Consider the following 14554-nt stretch of genomic DNA (forward strand, 5'->3'; position numbering starts at 1 on the left):
TTGAAGTCTCCAACTAATAACACTTTTCTAATTTCATTAATGACTCGTTAGACTCCTTATTGTGTCTTCTATCATGTCTTTATATTCTTGATTGGTTCATGAATTTGTTTTCGGTGGCACATACGTTCCAATGATTGTTATGTCTTTTTTATTAATATGCATCTTAATATACAGTACTTCTGCTTTTCTTTCCCCATATTCCACTTGGTTTACCACCAAATCTTTCCTTAACATTGTCATAACTCCTCCTCCTCCTTTACCTCCTCTGTCTTTCCTCCATACGTTATATCTATTATCTATGTCTATTTTGATTGCCTCATTCAATTTTGTTTCAGCCAGGCATACAATATCCAGTTCTTCTTTCTTTATGTAATCTTTTAGTTCTAATTTACTTGACAGAAACCCGTCAATGTTCGTACACATCATTTTTAGTTTCTTGCCCTTATCGTGTCTCACAACTCAAGGGGCCAGTCACAGCCTATCCTCTAAAGACAACTCTCCTTCGTCACACAAAACTACATGCACTTACCACTCATACACCCTTCACTTCAAATCAAAATTTAAAAGAAAAATGGGCACTCGTAATCAACACGCCTCGGAGTCCCCTTCTGGGGAGGGGATCAAAAATGTCCCCAGGTCGGACAACTCTCCCGTCAATGACGCCAAATGCTTTGACACCTCTCTCAACTTTTTCTACATTAACTTCTGCATCATTCGCAGTCTTAGATCTAATTTCCAATCTGTGGAACACCACCTCTCCTCTACTAAACCTCATCTTCTTTTCCTCACCGAAGGGGCAACTGACAGTAACCCCTTCTTTGTTCCGAGCCTCCTACTTTCTCTATTCTCATTTTCTTTCCAAAGCTGGATGTTGCGTCTATGTGCGCAACGACTTAATTTGCTCTCGTGCCCAGGCTCTTGAATCTTCCGAGTTTTCCACCATCTGGCTTCGACTTCATAGTCACTCTCAAACTAAATTCATCTGTGCTGTTTATCTCTCCCCTAACTCTTTTGAATATAGTAAATTCTTCGACTATTTAACGTCCAAAGTGGAGCACATTCTGTCCCACTACCCTTCCGCTGAGATTTCCATTCTTGGAGATTTCAATATTCACCACCAACTTTGGTTTTCATCTCCCTTCACTGACCACCCTGGTGAACTAGCCTTCATTTTTGCTATCCTCCATGACCTAGAGCAACTGGTGCAACACCCTACTCGTATTCCTGACCATCTTGGAGACACGCCCAACATTCTTGATCTCTTCCTCACCTCTAATCCTTCTGCTTATGCTGTTATCCATTGGGCTCCTCCGATCACAATCTCATTTCTGTATCTTGTCGTATTTCTCCAATCCCTCCACAGGATCCCCCCAAAGCGAAGGTGCCTCTGGTGTTTTGCCTCTGCCAGCTGGGGGGACCTAAGGAGGTATTATGTTGATTTTCCCTGGAATGATTACTGCTTCCGTGTCAGAGACCCATCTCTTTGTGCTGAACGCATAACAGAGGTGACTGTGTCTCACATGGAGGTGTACATTCCTCATACTTTTTCTCAACCTAAACCTTCTAAACCTTGGTTTAACTCAGCCTGTTCTCCTGCTATACGTGATAGAGAGGTTGCCCACAAAAGGTACTTGAGCCTTCCATCTCCTGAATCTCATGCACTTTATATTTCTGCTCTGAATCATGCCAAGTCTGTTCTTCAACTTGCCAAACACTTCTTCATAAATAGAAAATGTCAAAATCTTTCAAACTCAAACTCCCCTCGAGACTTCTGGCATCTAGCCAAAAACATCACCAATAACTTCACTTCTTCATCTTTCCCTTCTTTATTTCATCCTGATGGCACCAGTGCCATCTCTTCTGTCTCTAAAGCTGAACTCTTCTCTCAAACCTTTGCTCACAACTCCACTTTCGATTATTATGAGGTATATGTATATATATATATATATATATATATATATATATATATATATATATATATATATATATATATATATATATATATATATATATATATATATATATATATATATATATATATATATATATATATATATATATATATATATATATATATATATATATATATATATACCTCAGTATACACAAGTGACAGGTTCATCATTATTACATAAAACAAAGGCTATTATTAAAAACATAGTTGAGTCTATATGTATGGAGAATACTAAGAATTAATATGTACAGGCAATCCCCCCTTAACGACGGGGTTACGTTCCTAAAAAACACTTCGTTAAGCGAAACTTCATTAAGCGAACCAATTATAACAAGTTTAACCCCTGATTTGAACTTCCATTAAGAGTAAGCAAAGCGAGTGTGCATCATAGTACAGTAAAAGGTTTAATGAAAGTAAAAATTATGAAGTTAAACATTTAGGGAGTTTAATTTAAGTCATTATAATGTACACTAATGTATGTATGTACGTAACTTTATAATGTAGATGATCTTAACTTTAAGAAGGGAAGGAGAGTGAAACGGGAAAAACACTAACCGGCAACCTGTGGAATGTAAACAAAGTGCGCATCATGGTACCGCATACAAAACTTAGGTACCACACTTCCACAAGACTTTCCACTTTATCCATTGTAGAGTCAGGAGTTCAGGTGGTTCTTTTAGCTTTCAAGGAAGATGCGGTCTCACCAGCCTTCTTAATAGAGTCTGCTGACTTGAAAATAATAGACAGTAGATGGAGTCAAGATGGTGGTGAGCAATGTTATTAGTTTTCTGGCCTCTTTCGTGTCTGTGAATAATACCCAGCTTCACTTCGAGAGTAAGACACTTCCTAGTCTTCTTAGGAACGTTAGGCCACATTGCAGGGCGTTTTGGTGGTAAGTTGAACTAGGGAAGATGAGCTACTGGTGACGCTGTTATATTTTGACTGGGGAGTGAGTGGTGCGCATGATCTTGATGCTACAGGTGACGCAGAATTTCTTGAGTCAAGCCTTTGTATCGGCAGCGCCTGTGTTGTCCACAAGAGGCTTGACCTTGATCTTTATTCTACAGGTGTCTCAGGACTTCTCCTGAGGCAGGCCTTAGTACCAGCAGCTCCTGGTGTATTCAGAAGCCTGTCAGCTTGCATGATATGGTGGGGCTTTCAAATTTGGAAAAAATTACCTGGATAAAACTTCGTTACAGCGAGTTTGGTGTTCATTAAAAGAGCAGATGGTAGTAAAATGTAACCTTTGATGTAGCGAAATTTCTTTGTGTAAACCTTCGTTAAACGGGGGTTGCCTGTATATATCTTGATATTTCTTACATATTTTGTTTTAACTGAGCCTTTTTAGTGTTTTTGGACCATACAATTTTAAGCAGGTTATGGGAGTAATTACCACGTTGGCCCTCCCTAAGTGTCCCTCTGGAAAATCGATGAACAAGATTGGCAGTGGGCCTATGCCAATAGCCTGCGGAGAGCTGCTAGTGTGACATATTTAATGCCTGCAGAGAACCACTCTGTTTTTGTTTGCTGTGTTCATACTGTCTCAACAGAATCTTTTGTAATAGTGTAGCGAGGCTTGTTGTGAGTTAGCTGATGTTGCATAATATTAATAATAATAATAATAATAACAATAATAAAAAAAAAATAATAATAATATAGTTGTGATGGTAAAGAAAGTCAGAAAAAAAAAGTGAATGTGAAGATCATAGAACTGTGTAAGTGCGTGGGCTGGCAGGTGGTGTGAGGGGAGGGTATGGTAGGGGAGATAAGGGAGTGATTTGTGTGTAGGACTTCAAGGTCACTGCTGTGTTTGTTTTCTCCTCATTTTGGTCACTCCATCGTTTTTTTTTCAAGTTTGTTTCTTACTCTTAACAATTTATATCTGTAAGGTACAAGCATAGATATAAGTATTAAGTCATACATATTTTTTTAGCGCATGAGTCAAGCTATGACACAATAGCACAAGATATTTAAAAATGACTTCCATGAGGGCGGGAAGGGATTAAAAAGAAACTTCACAGAAAGGTAAGTTATGGTCTCACGGTACCAGATGAGTGAAAAGAATTCAGAAATGAAATTTTTGAAATATTCATCAGCCTACCTGAAGTTCTCATGGAAGGGGACTCCTCTTCCAAACAATAAGTTTCAGCCTCCCTTGCCCTCCCACATCATCATCTACGTGCCATGAAGTTCGTCACCAAAACGTGAATAATATTAATTTCACGTTGAATTTTATTCATTTAGATAAAAATTTGATGTCTTCGAATGGATACAATTTTTTACATTGTTTCCTGTGGGAGAAATGGTTTTGGAACTGGAACACTTCGGATATGGAACAGTCTTCTGGAATGAATTATTGTGTTCTATTGCTATTTCGCGGTTTGACTTTCGCAGCTTCACTGTTTCGCAGGTTTAATATATAGATATGTTCTGCAGATTTTTTGCTATATCATGGGGTCCAAGACGTCACTTACAAATTACAAATACTGTATGTACAGTAATATGGTAAGATTGTGTGTAATAATGACAACAATGTACATTACTATGTATGTACAGTACTTTATATGTATTGTTTGTATACATATACAGTACCATATGCATATGTTTAGCCTACAAAAATATTTATAAGAGTGCGGGGAAGGGTAATACAGTAAAGGGAACGGTTGATAAGAGTGTAGGGAAGGTTTATACAATGGCAGGAAGGGTTGATAATAGTGTGGGGAGATTTAATCCTTAATGTACGGTGATAATTTCGAGACAATTGTAGCGTCGCGTGCATTGAGGCAGGGATTATTCTGGGAATCATGATTTTCCGCGCTAAACATTTGAGTCTCTCCCCCTCACTATTGATTCTGGGGCAAGTGGAGGTATCTGGTAACTTTTCTCGCTCGCCTTCTCAAGCCTTGTGATATATGTTTCCAAACAATAGATCATCTTTTCCCATTTTAAGGGGACATCTGGCAATCCCCGTGACCCTGAGGGAGGAATTGGTACTCCGAGTGATGTTTCACTTCACAACATCTAACTGATGTCACCGGTAGTAGACGAGATGCTTGTATCACCAGTTCCACGTCACTTCAGTTCACTGTTAGACTACACGTGGTCTGCCCGCTCTTCTTTCTGCGCTTCAGTCGACGTGGTTTTCCCTTACCAGCCTTTTCAAGTCAACCTGGTTAGTTTTCCACCTGGTGCATGTACATATATATGATCCAAGGACATATATGTTAGTGCTACTATGATACATATATGATCCAAGGACATATATGTTAGTGCTATTGTGATTACACATATGTGATCCACGGACACATATGTTATCACTATGGTGATTATAGTTTTATGGATTACACATGGATGATCCAAGTACATCTTTGTTTACCTGTTGTTTTAACAGGCATTATTTATTTATTTTTTTTTTCTTTCTGGAAGGCTGACCAGGTGAGACCAGCCAGTGGTGGAAAGATGCCCAGCATGCCGACCCTGACATTGCCCTGGTGTTGAGGTGGATGGAGGAGGATAAGCAGCCGAGCAGGGAGGAACTGTTGCTAGAAAGTCCTGTCACCAAGGCCTTGGTGGAGCAGTGGGAGACACTGCTTGTACAGGATGGCATGTTGCAGAGGAGCTGGGAGGATACAGCGACTCACGAACGTTTGTGGCTGTTGGTGGTACCTCTGTCCCTATGAGCTGAGCTGCTAGAGGAAGCTCATGCTGGCATCTCTGGTGGGCACCTGGGATGCAAGAAGACGCTGTGCCGTTTGCACCAATGCCTCTACTGGATCTGTATGAGGCATGATGTGGAGGAGTGGTGCAAGCTGTACCGCCAAGAAGGGACCGCCGCACCGCACCCACGCACTGCTACAGTTCACCTATGGAGAGGGTGGCGGTGGATATTGGAGGGTCGCTGCCGTGCACACTCCTAGGTAACCGCTACACCCTGGTGGCTATGGACTACTTCTCCAAGTGGCCAGAGGCATATGGGATTCCAGACCATGAGGCAGAAACAGTAGCTGGAGTACTGGTAAGAGAGTTTTTCACCAGGTTTAGCATTTCAGGAGAGCTGCACTAGGACCAGGGCCAGGATATTGAATCGAGAGTGTTTTGACAGTGCTGTGAACTGCTGGGGATCCACCAGATGTGCGCCAACCCGCTCCACCCACAGAGTGACGGCATGGTGGAGTGCTTTAACAGGACACTGGTGGAAGAACTGGCCAAGTATTGCAGCTCTGACCAGCAAGATTGGGACCTGTGGCTGCCGTTTACCCTAATGGCATACCGGTCTGCACAGCAAGAAGCCACAGGTTACACTCCCGCCTGGATGATGCTTGGCCAAGAGATGCGGCTGCCTCTGGACCTGGCTACTGGACGACCACCTGGAAAAGAGCTACCACCAACGGCACCTGAGTGTGAAGCGGCACTGCAACAGCGGATGGAGGCCACGCAGCGACAGGTGTCGAGTAATCTTCGCCTTGCAGAGCAAGCCATGACCCATTGCCACCAGGCTCGCACCAGGGACGTCCAGTATGCGGTGAGGAGACTGAGTTTGGCTATATAATCCCTGCAAGAAACGAGGCCTCGCTCCAAAGCTGCAGAGCTACTGGGAAGGCTGTGGGCTGCTGTGGAGGAAGGACACTTCAAATGGGGCCAGCAGGGACCACTCTCATCACCAGATAATGAGGTGAGGAGCGACAGTGAGGTGGTAGGTGACGGCGATATAAACAATGTTGCGCGAGTGTATTGTCGGTGAACGCGAGAGTCCTAAGGAAGAGGCTTGTAGTGAACCGAGTTTATCTCACCCCCTCAGGACAAGGAAAAGACCTCAGTGGTGGGCAGATTATGAATGTGAGTGACAATGTATAGTCGGGAAGATAATTTTTCATGGGGGAGGGCAGTGTTATGGCTGTGTATGGGGGGGTAGTGGTGGTAGCTACTTGTTGGAGTGAGGTGGTATTGAGAGAGAGACAGGAAGTGGGCACTGGATGTGTATGGCCATGCACGTGGATAAACCAACGGTGATTGGCTCAGAGGTGAGCCAATGGCAGCATTGCAATGGTGGGCGGGGGGCAGGGTATAAAAGTGGCCTAGTGAAGTTAGTTAGTCTTGTCTCCTCTGCGTCACTCTTGTTACCGCTGTCCCTGCGCTCGTCCTGTATTACTCTGTCACTGCCTGTTTTGTACTGTATTATACCCAAGTAAACGTAAGAAGCTATGCCAAGTGTTTCCTGTCTCCTGCCTGCCTGAGTCCCGTGCCTGTGAGTTGTGTACCTCACTTCCCTCGCTAGTCACAGACTTTCATCAAGGTTATCCCTGTGCCGCCCCATCATGAATGCTGTCCTGATCTGCCGCTGAGAGTGAGTTACGATAGCGGCTGTGGAAGCTGTAAGTAAGGACATTGGGTGCCCTGCCTTGCCCTGTGGTTGCTGGGTGTGATGTCCCTGCTTTGTGGGTGGCGGTCATAACAATATATATACAGTCAAACCTCACCCAACACAAGTTACATTCCTGAGCTCGTCATGTACGGCGAGATTCGTGTTCGGTGAATAATAGGCCCTATGGGAAAATGGGAGTTACGTTCCCAGATCCTCCCCCCAAATTTTTTTTTTTTTTTTACCAAAAAGGCTGAAAAAAAAATAAATGAAGTACCAAGCAAACATTTTATTTAATTATAGTACTAGTACCTTTAGTTTATTTGCTGGTTGGAGAGGGCTTGAAATATGAAGTGATTGACCTCTGACTGGCAGATGCTTCCATATGGCGTAAAGACTCCTTGTAAGGTAAAAGAAGCTCCTCAACACCCCCTCTTAAACTTACCGTATTTTACGGCTTACAAGACGCACTTTTTTTCCTAAAAAAATACCCTGAAAAATACTAGTGCATCTTCCAAGATGAATGTTGTATTGTAAGGCAGCATCCAACATCAAGTGAGCTTGGATACTTGACAGATAGCGACCTGGATTTGCATGTTGAGTCATTGCATTATGATGTTAGCTTAAGTACCATTTAATTTAGCCTTTTATATTATGTAAACTCAGTACTTAGGTGTTACAAGTATTTACAATACCATAATCCTTCCTGCAGCCTACTCAGCGTGTGGAGAAAACAGGCCGCTCCCTCGTCTCATTGCAACACACACATACATGCACATGAATGCACACACATCATGCCAGGTGCCTTTATACCTTTATTAAAAGAACATCCAAATAGCTTACTCATTCAAGCAAGAGTCAAAACTCCACTTGTGAATTGTATTCACATTGATAAAACCTATGAAGCACGACTGCAAAATAAAATAAATACAAACTGCAGCACTGACGTGTTCGGTTTCGGCGATCAGACAAGTGATTCCGTAATGTAAATAACAGGTCGAAAACATGCCATCGCCCGCCACAAAAAACAAGAAGAGATAGACTGTTTCACTGTGTATATGTATTTACCTATGGTGTTTTTATTTACATAGTTTTAAATTCGTGGTGAGTGCTCCAGCAAATTTGTAATGAATGGTGAAACAATAGTGTCTTGCAGACTCCTTGCTTCTGATGTTTTTGTGTTCAGTGGTCGGCTATATGGTGAATGCGTTCTTGTATGAGAATGACTTTTTTTTTCTTAGAAATTTCTTCCAAATATTAGGGTGCGTATTCCAAGATGCAGTGTCTTGCAAGCCATAAAATACGGTAATGCTCTTCTCCAGGATGGGATCTGTTTCAGTGAAGAGGGATGTTACTTCTTCCATGACTTTCAGCAAATTACAAAGAGTCCAAGATGCTTGGGAGGGGGAGGTCAAGTGCATCCACCAGGACCAGCGGGAGATTCAAATGGAAACCAAATCGTGCAATCGCGAGTCAAAGTCGTGCTCGGCGAGGTTTGACTGTATATATATATATATATATATATATATATATATATATATATATATATATATATATATATATATATTTTTTTTTTTTTTTTTTTTTTGCTGTGGAGGCACTTGTCATGTTGTGCTAACATTTTGTGCAGATAAATAGCACTGCACCCCAGGCTGTATCTTAAACTATGTGAATTTTGCCCTCATACATGATGCTGCAATGGCACTACAACATCTAGAGCCATGTAAGTCTTCAACATTCAAATTCAATAGAATCTCACCACTACAACATGATATGGTGCTCTGACATGGTGCTCTCACTTGTTTGTTTCTTTTCCAAGGAATACTGTGAAGATTAGGATAATATGTATTTAGGATAGCACAAAATTCAAGGATAACAAAACTCAGGAGAGTACAATATGTAGCAATAAGTGCGCATAAATTTATGTACACCACGTAGGTAGTAGTACTGTTATGTACATGGTGTGTTAGATATGTGTAGTGTTTATCTTTCAAACCCACTGATAATGTTCATCATATACAATCAATGACCGAAGATATCTACAAGATATGATACTGTTCAACACATTACGTTGAGATAAGCATCATTTACAACACGTAAGAACTTTATACTTTTCTTTGTTTTCAGAGGCATCTTTCATTATGACTTTTTTAGGTTTCTCCATATATTTCCCTTAAAAAGAAATGAATAAACAAATAAAAAGACATAATCAATAAAAAAGTACAGTGTTCCCTTGTTTATTGTGGGGGATGCATCCTGTAAGCACCTGCAAAAGATGAAAATCCACAAAGTTGGGGTGTTATATATACTTCGTTATGTATGCAATAATTTAGACCTTTTTAAACCTTCTCACACTATTATGAACCTTTCCTGCCACTGTATAAACCTTCCCCACACTTTTATCAACTGTTCCCTTTACTGTATTACCCTTCCCCATACTATTATAAATATTTTTGTAGGCTAAACATATGCGTACGGTACTGTATATGTATACGAACAATACATGTACTGTACTGTACGTACATAGTAACTTACATTGTCGTTGTTATTACACTCCAACTTACCGTATTACTATATGTACAGTATTTGTAAGTGACACCATGGACCTCCTAATATAGCAAAAAATTTGCAGGACATATCTATATATAAAAACCCCAAAACAGTGAGGCTGTGAAAGTCGTACCGCGAAATAGTGAGGGAACACTGTAAAGAAATAAAATCAACATTGGATAGGTAGCCACCACTGCACATGATAACAATATCATTACTAATACAACTTTAAAAATGTAAAACATTATAAATAAAGCATAAGAAATTGGTTAGATGCCAAAAACCTTATCTGACTTTAGAAGTTCCCAAGTCAGGTGTTTATTTTCTAAACCTTATATATAATATATAACTAGGAACAAAACTTTCTGATGGAAATTGAAATTAAACCTAAAATGTCATTTCTTTGTAACAGTACCTGTGTAAGTTCTGCAGCAATCCATTCTTGTTCCAGGCAATAGTTTACTCTTTCTACTAAGTTTTGTCTCCTCCTTGTTGATTGATGACGTTCTTCTACTAGCAATTGGATTGCAGAACTCAGATTCAAACTTTTATTTTGGTGTTCAACTTGAACAGCAACAATCAGGGAACTGAAAAAGTGTAATTTTTTTATTTATTATTTTTTTTGTGTTACTAATTTAACTGATGAAGCAGCATCTTACATAATAGTAAAGTATGGTCTCAAATAGAAAAATGTTTAAATATTTATGTGGGTTCAGTACCATATATTTCTTAATGTACACATTTTGGTACACAAAACTGTGAGAAAATGCTGCACTAGAGTTTCATCACAAAATCATGATTACAAACTTATGACTTGATTCATAGAAAGGCAATAATTGATCTATGTTCTTTTCAGAAATGGTGTTATAACATTTAATGGCATTAGAATCAAATTCACCAAAAGCACTTTGGTTTTGTCCTTTCCATTGATGATATATATTTTGTTAAAAACAAGATTTTCCAACTTACATATAGGATAAAGAAAATGTCAATGAAGATGGAATCAAGACTGGAATAATTAAGACGTGAAGACATGTTAAAGGAAATGAACCTGTAAACATTGGAACATAGAGGAAAAGAAAATTTCATAGTAATTTATAAATTGTGGAACAGAGTGGAAGAAATATATGATGAGAAACTATTGAACAGGGAAGTAAGAAATACTAGTTAAACATGAAAAGAAAAAAAATGGAAAAATGGAAGATGCCCCAGTAATAAAAAGAAATAATGTTTCCCACAGAAAAATAAAGAAGTTGGGAACAAGCTAGGTGAAGATGTAGTGTTTGCAATGAGTGTGCACAACTTAAAGGAAAAACAGGAAAATTGTAGATATGGAGACAAGACCACATGAGTGTAGCTCAGGTTCTGTAAATTATAACTAGGTAAATAGGTAAACTCTCCAACAAAAACTGGACAGTACTTTTGTATATGGGTAGGCATACAGTCATAGACAGGAATGCTTCAATTTTAAAGCCATTAATTTACTGAGGTTTTCTTTTTTGTAAGAGGGGAAACCTAGCCAAGTGAAAAAAAAAGCCCAATTGCTTGCCAGTACCTTTACAGATCCAACAGTGTTAACCAAAAGATAGAGATAAGGGTCTTGAAACCTCCCTCTTAAGTGGAGTTGTCATAGGAAGTAGAAAATATAGACACAGGCAGGGAATCCAGAGTTTACCTGAGAAAAGTATGAATGATTGAGAGTACTGGTTAACTCCTGCATTAGAGAGTTTGACAGGATAGGGCTGAGAGGAAGAAAGCCTTGTGCAACAAGGCCACAGGAGAAGGGGAAGCATGCAGTTAGTAAGTGCAGAAGAGCAGTTAGCATGAATATAGCAGTAGAAGATAGCAAGATATGCAACATTCCAGTTTTTCTCCTTTTTACAGTGCATGTAGGTTTTACTTGAAGAGTATGGGAACTGCTGTTCAGCTTCCACCCATTAGTGGTGCAGGCAATTTTATTTATAGTGGTACCCATATTAGGGCCCATATCATCACCCAAGTGCATCTTTGGTGTAACCACTTAAAACTTGGCTATCATGGTGACATGTAGGTAACTTTTAACCACTTGACAAATGGTAAAGTATCAAGGTGGCACGTGGTGGGATTTGAACCTACGCATGGACGTCTGCCAGATACCACGCTCACCACCTTATACACTAGACAGTCTGTCAGAGAAGAGAAGTTGATGAGACGAAAAGCTTTTGATTTAACCCTATCTATCAAAACTTTGTGAGAAGAATCCGCCTCCAAAGGGTACTCCATACATGGGCAGATAAGGCTCTAGTACAGAATAAGCAGTTGGGGGGTGAGAAAAACTGGTGGAGATGCCTCAGAATGCCTAACTTCAGAAGCTGCTTTAGCAAGAGGAGATGTGAAGTTTTCTGTTAACATTATGAGTAAAGGACAGACCGAGGATATGCAACATAGAAGATGGAGACAGTTGAGTGCCATTGAAGAAAAGAGGATAGTTTTCTGGAAGGTTTTGTTGAGTTGATAGATGGAGGAATTGTGTTTTTGAGGCATTGACTACAAAGTTTTCTTTCCCCAAAGCAGAAATCTTAGAGAGATCAGAAGTCAGGTATTCTATGGCTTTCCTGCATGATATGTTAACTTCTTGAAGGGTTGGTCATCTCTGAAAAGACTTTGGAAAGGTGTAGGGTGGTATCATCAGCATAAGAGTGGATAGGAAGTTTGGTTTAGAAGATCATTATAATGAATAATAGGAAGAGAGTGGGTGACAGGACAGAACCCCAAGGAGCATGACTGTTAATAGATTTAGGAGAAAAACAGTGGCTGTCTATCAGAAGAAACTTGAGTTAAAGTTGCAGGAAGAAGGATAGCAGCAGTGGGAGGGCAGTTTTGAGATCAAAGCTTTGTGCCAGACTCTATCAAGGGTTTTTGATATGTCTAATGCAGCAGCAAAATTTTTATTGAAATCTCTAAAAGAGGATGACCAAGACCCAATAAGAAAAGCCAGGTGATCACCAGTACAGGAGCCCTGACTAAAGCCATACTGACTATCAGATAAAAGACTGTGAAGTGCCAGATGTTTAAGAATCTTCATATTGAGGATAGATTCAAAGACTTTAGACAAGCAAGAGATTAAAGCTATAGAGCGGCAGTTTAAGCTAGGGATTAGAATGGTAACTTTTTTTAGTAACAGGCTGAATATAGGCAAACTTCTAGCAAGAAAGGTAGAAGTTGATAGACAGAGGTGAAAGAGTTTGACTGTCAATGTGCAAGCATGGAGGGACCCCATCAGGTACATAAATCTCCTGAAGGTTTTTGCCAGTGAGGGCATGGAAAACATCATTATGAAGAATTTTAATTGAAGGCATGAAATAGTCAGAGAAAGGAAGTGAGGAAGGGACATGCCCAGAATCATCCAAGGTGGAGTTATTAGCAAAGGTTTGAGAGAAGAGTTCAGTTTTAGAGATAGAAGTGATGGCAGTGGTGCCATCAAAATGATGGGGATGGAAAGATGAAAAATGAATTTATTGGAGATGTTTTTGGCTAGATGCCATGAGTCTCAAGGGGAGTTGGAGTTTAAAAGATTTTGATATTTTCTATTTATGAAAGTGTTTGGTAGGTCAAAGAACAGACTTGGTATGATTACGGGAAGAATATAAAATGCATGAGATTCAGGTAATGGAAGGTTGAGGTACCTTTTGTGGGAAATCCCTTTATTATGTATAATATGAGAACAGGCTGTGTTAAACCAAGGTTTAGAAGGTTTAGATTGAGAAAAAAAAGTGAGAAATGTACACCTACATGCCACACACTATTACCTCTGTGTCTCTGACATGGAAATAGTTTAATCATTCCAGGGAAAATCAGCATAATACCTCCTTAGGTTCCCCCAACTGGCAGAAGTAACACACCAGAGGCACCTCTGGCTTGGGAGATCCTGAGGAGGGATCAGGGGAATAGGACAAGTTACAGAAATTATATTATGATCGGAGAAACCCACGGAGAAGATAGGGTAACAGCATAAGCAGAATAATTAGAGGTATGGAAACAGGTCAAGGATGTTGGATGTATCTCCATGATGATCAGGAATACAAGTATAGGGTATTGCATCAGTTGCTCTAGGTCATGGAGGATAGCAAAATTGAAGGGTAGTTCATCAAGATGGTCAGTGAGGGGAGAGGAAAGCAAAAGTTGGCAGTGAACATTGAAATCTCCAGGAATGGAGATTTCCGCGAAAGGATAGGGACAGAATGTGCTCCACTTTAGAAGTTAAATAGTCAAGGAATTTCTTTTGATTAGATAAGTTAAGGGAGAGGTAGACAGCACAGATAGAGAAAGTGACTTTTGAGGGAAAGTTACAGATTGTGGAAAATTCTGAAGATTCAAGACCATGGTCATGAATGCAAGTTAAGTTGTTGGAAACATAAATGTAACAACCAGCTTTGAAACAAAAATGAGGATAGAGGAAGTACGAGGGAACAGAAAATGGCTACTGTCTGTTGCCTCAGACACCTGTGTGGTAGAAAAGGTATATAAGTAATAGAAAGCTCAGAAGGAACAGAAAAGTTTGCCAATTAAAAAACAGAAAGGTTTTAGATAGGAAAGAAATTGTGTAGATGAGATTTTTTGCAGTCAAGCAATTTTGTGCATCAACTTGCACACATGCTAACAGTGGTACCACCATCATCTTCCTGCCCTCAATCTCACCTAAGCTCACAATG

At 40.0% G+C, this 14554-nt stretch overlaps 1 protein-coding gene across 1 annotated transcript in view; it reads right to left on the minus strand.

Annotated features, from left to right (window-relative positions):
- LOC123519891 (receptor-type tyrosine-protein phosphatase epsilon-like) overlaps positions 1-14554 on the minus strand; it is a 443234-nt gene that overhangs the window by 223895 nt on the left and 204785 nt on the right. The window contains exon 11 of the mRNA XM_045281528.1: positions 10279-10450. Within this exon, the coding sequence (XP_045137463.1) occupies positions 10279-10450 (172 nt within the window). The remainder of the gene's footprint in view (positions 1-10278; positions 10451-14554) is intronic.

The sequence above is a fragment of the Portunus trituberculatus genome, chromosome 46, assembly GCF_017591435.1.
Source record: "Portunus trituberculatus isolate SZX2019 chromosome 46, ASM1759143v1, whole genome shotgun sequence".
NCBI classification, from domain to species: Eukaryota; Metazoa; Arthropoda; class Malacostraca; order Decapoda; family Portunidae; genus Portunus; species Portunus trituberculatus.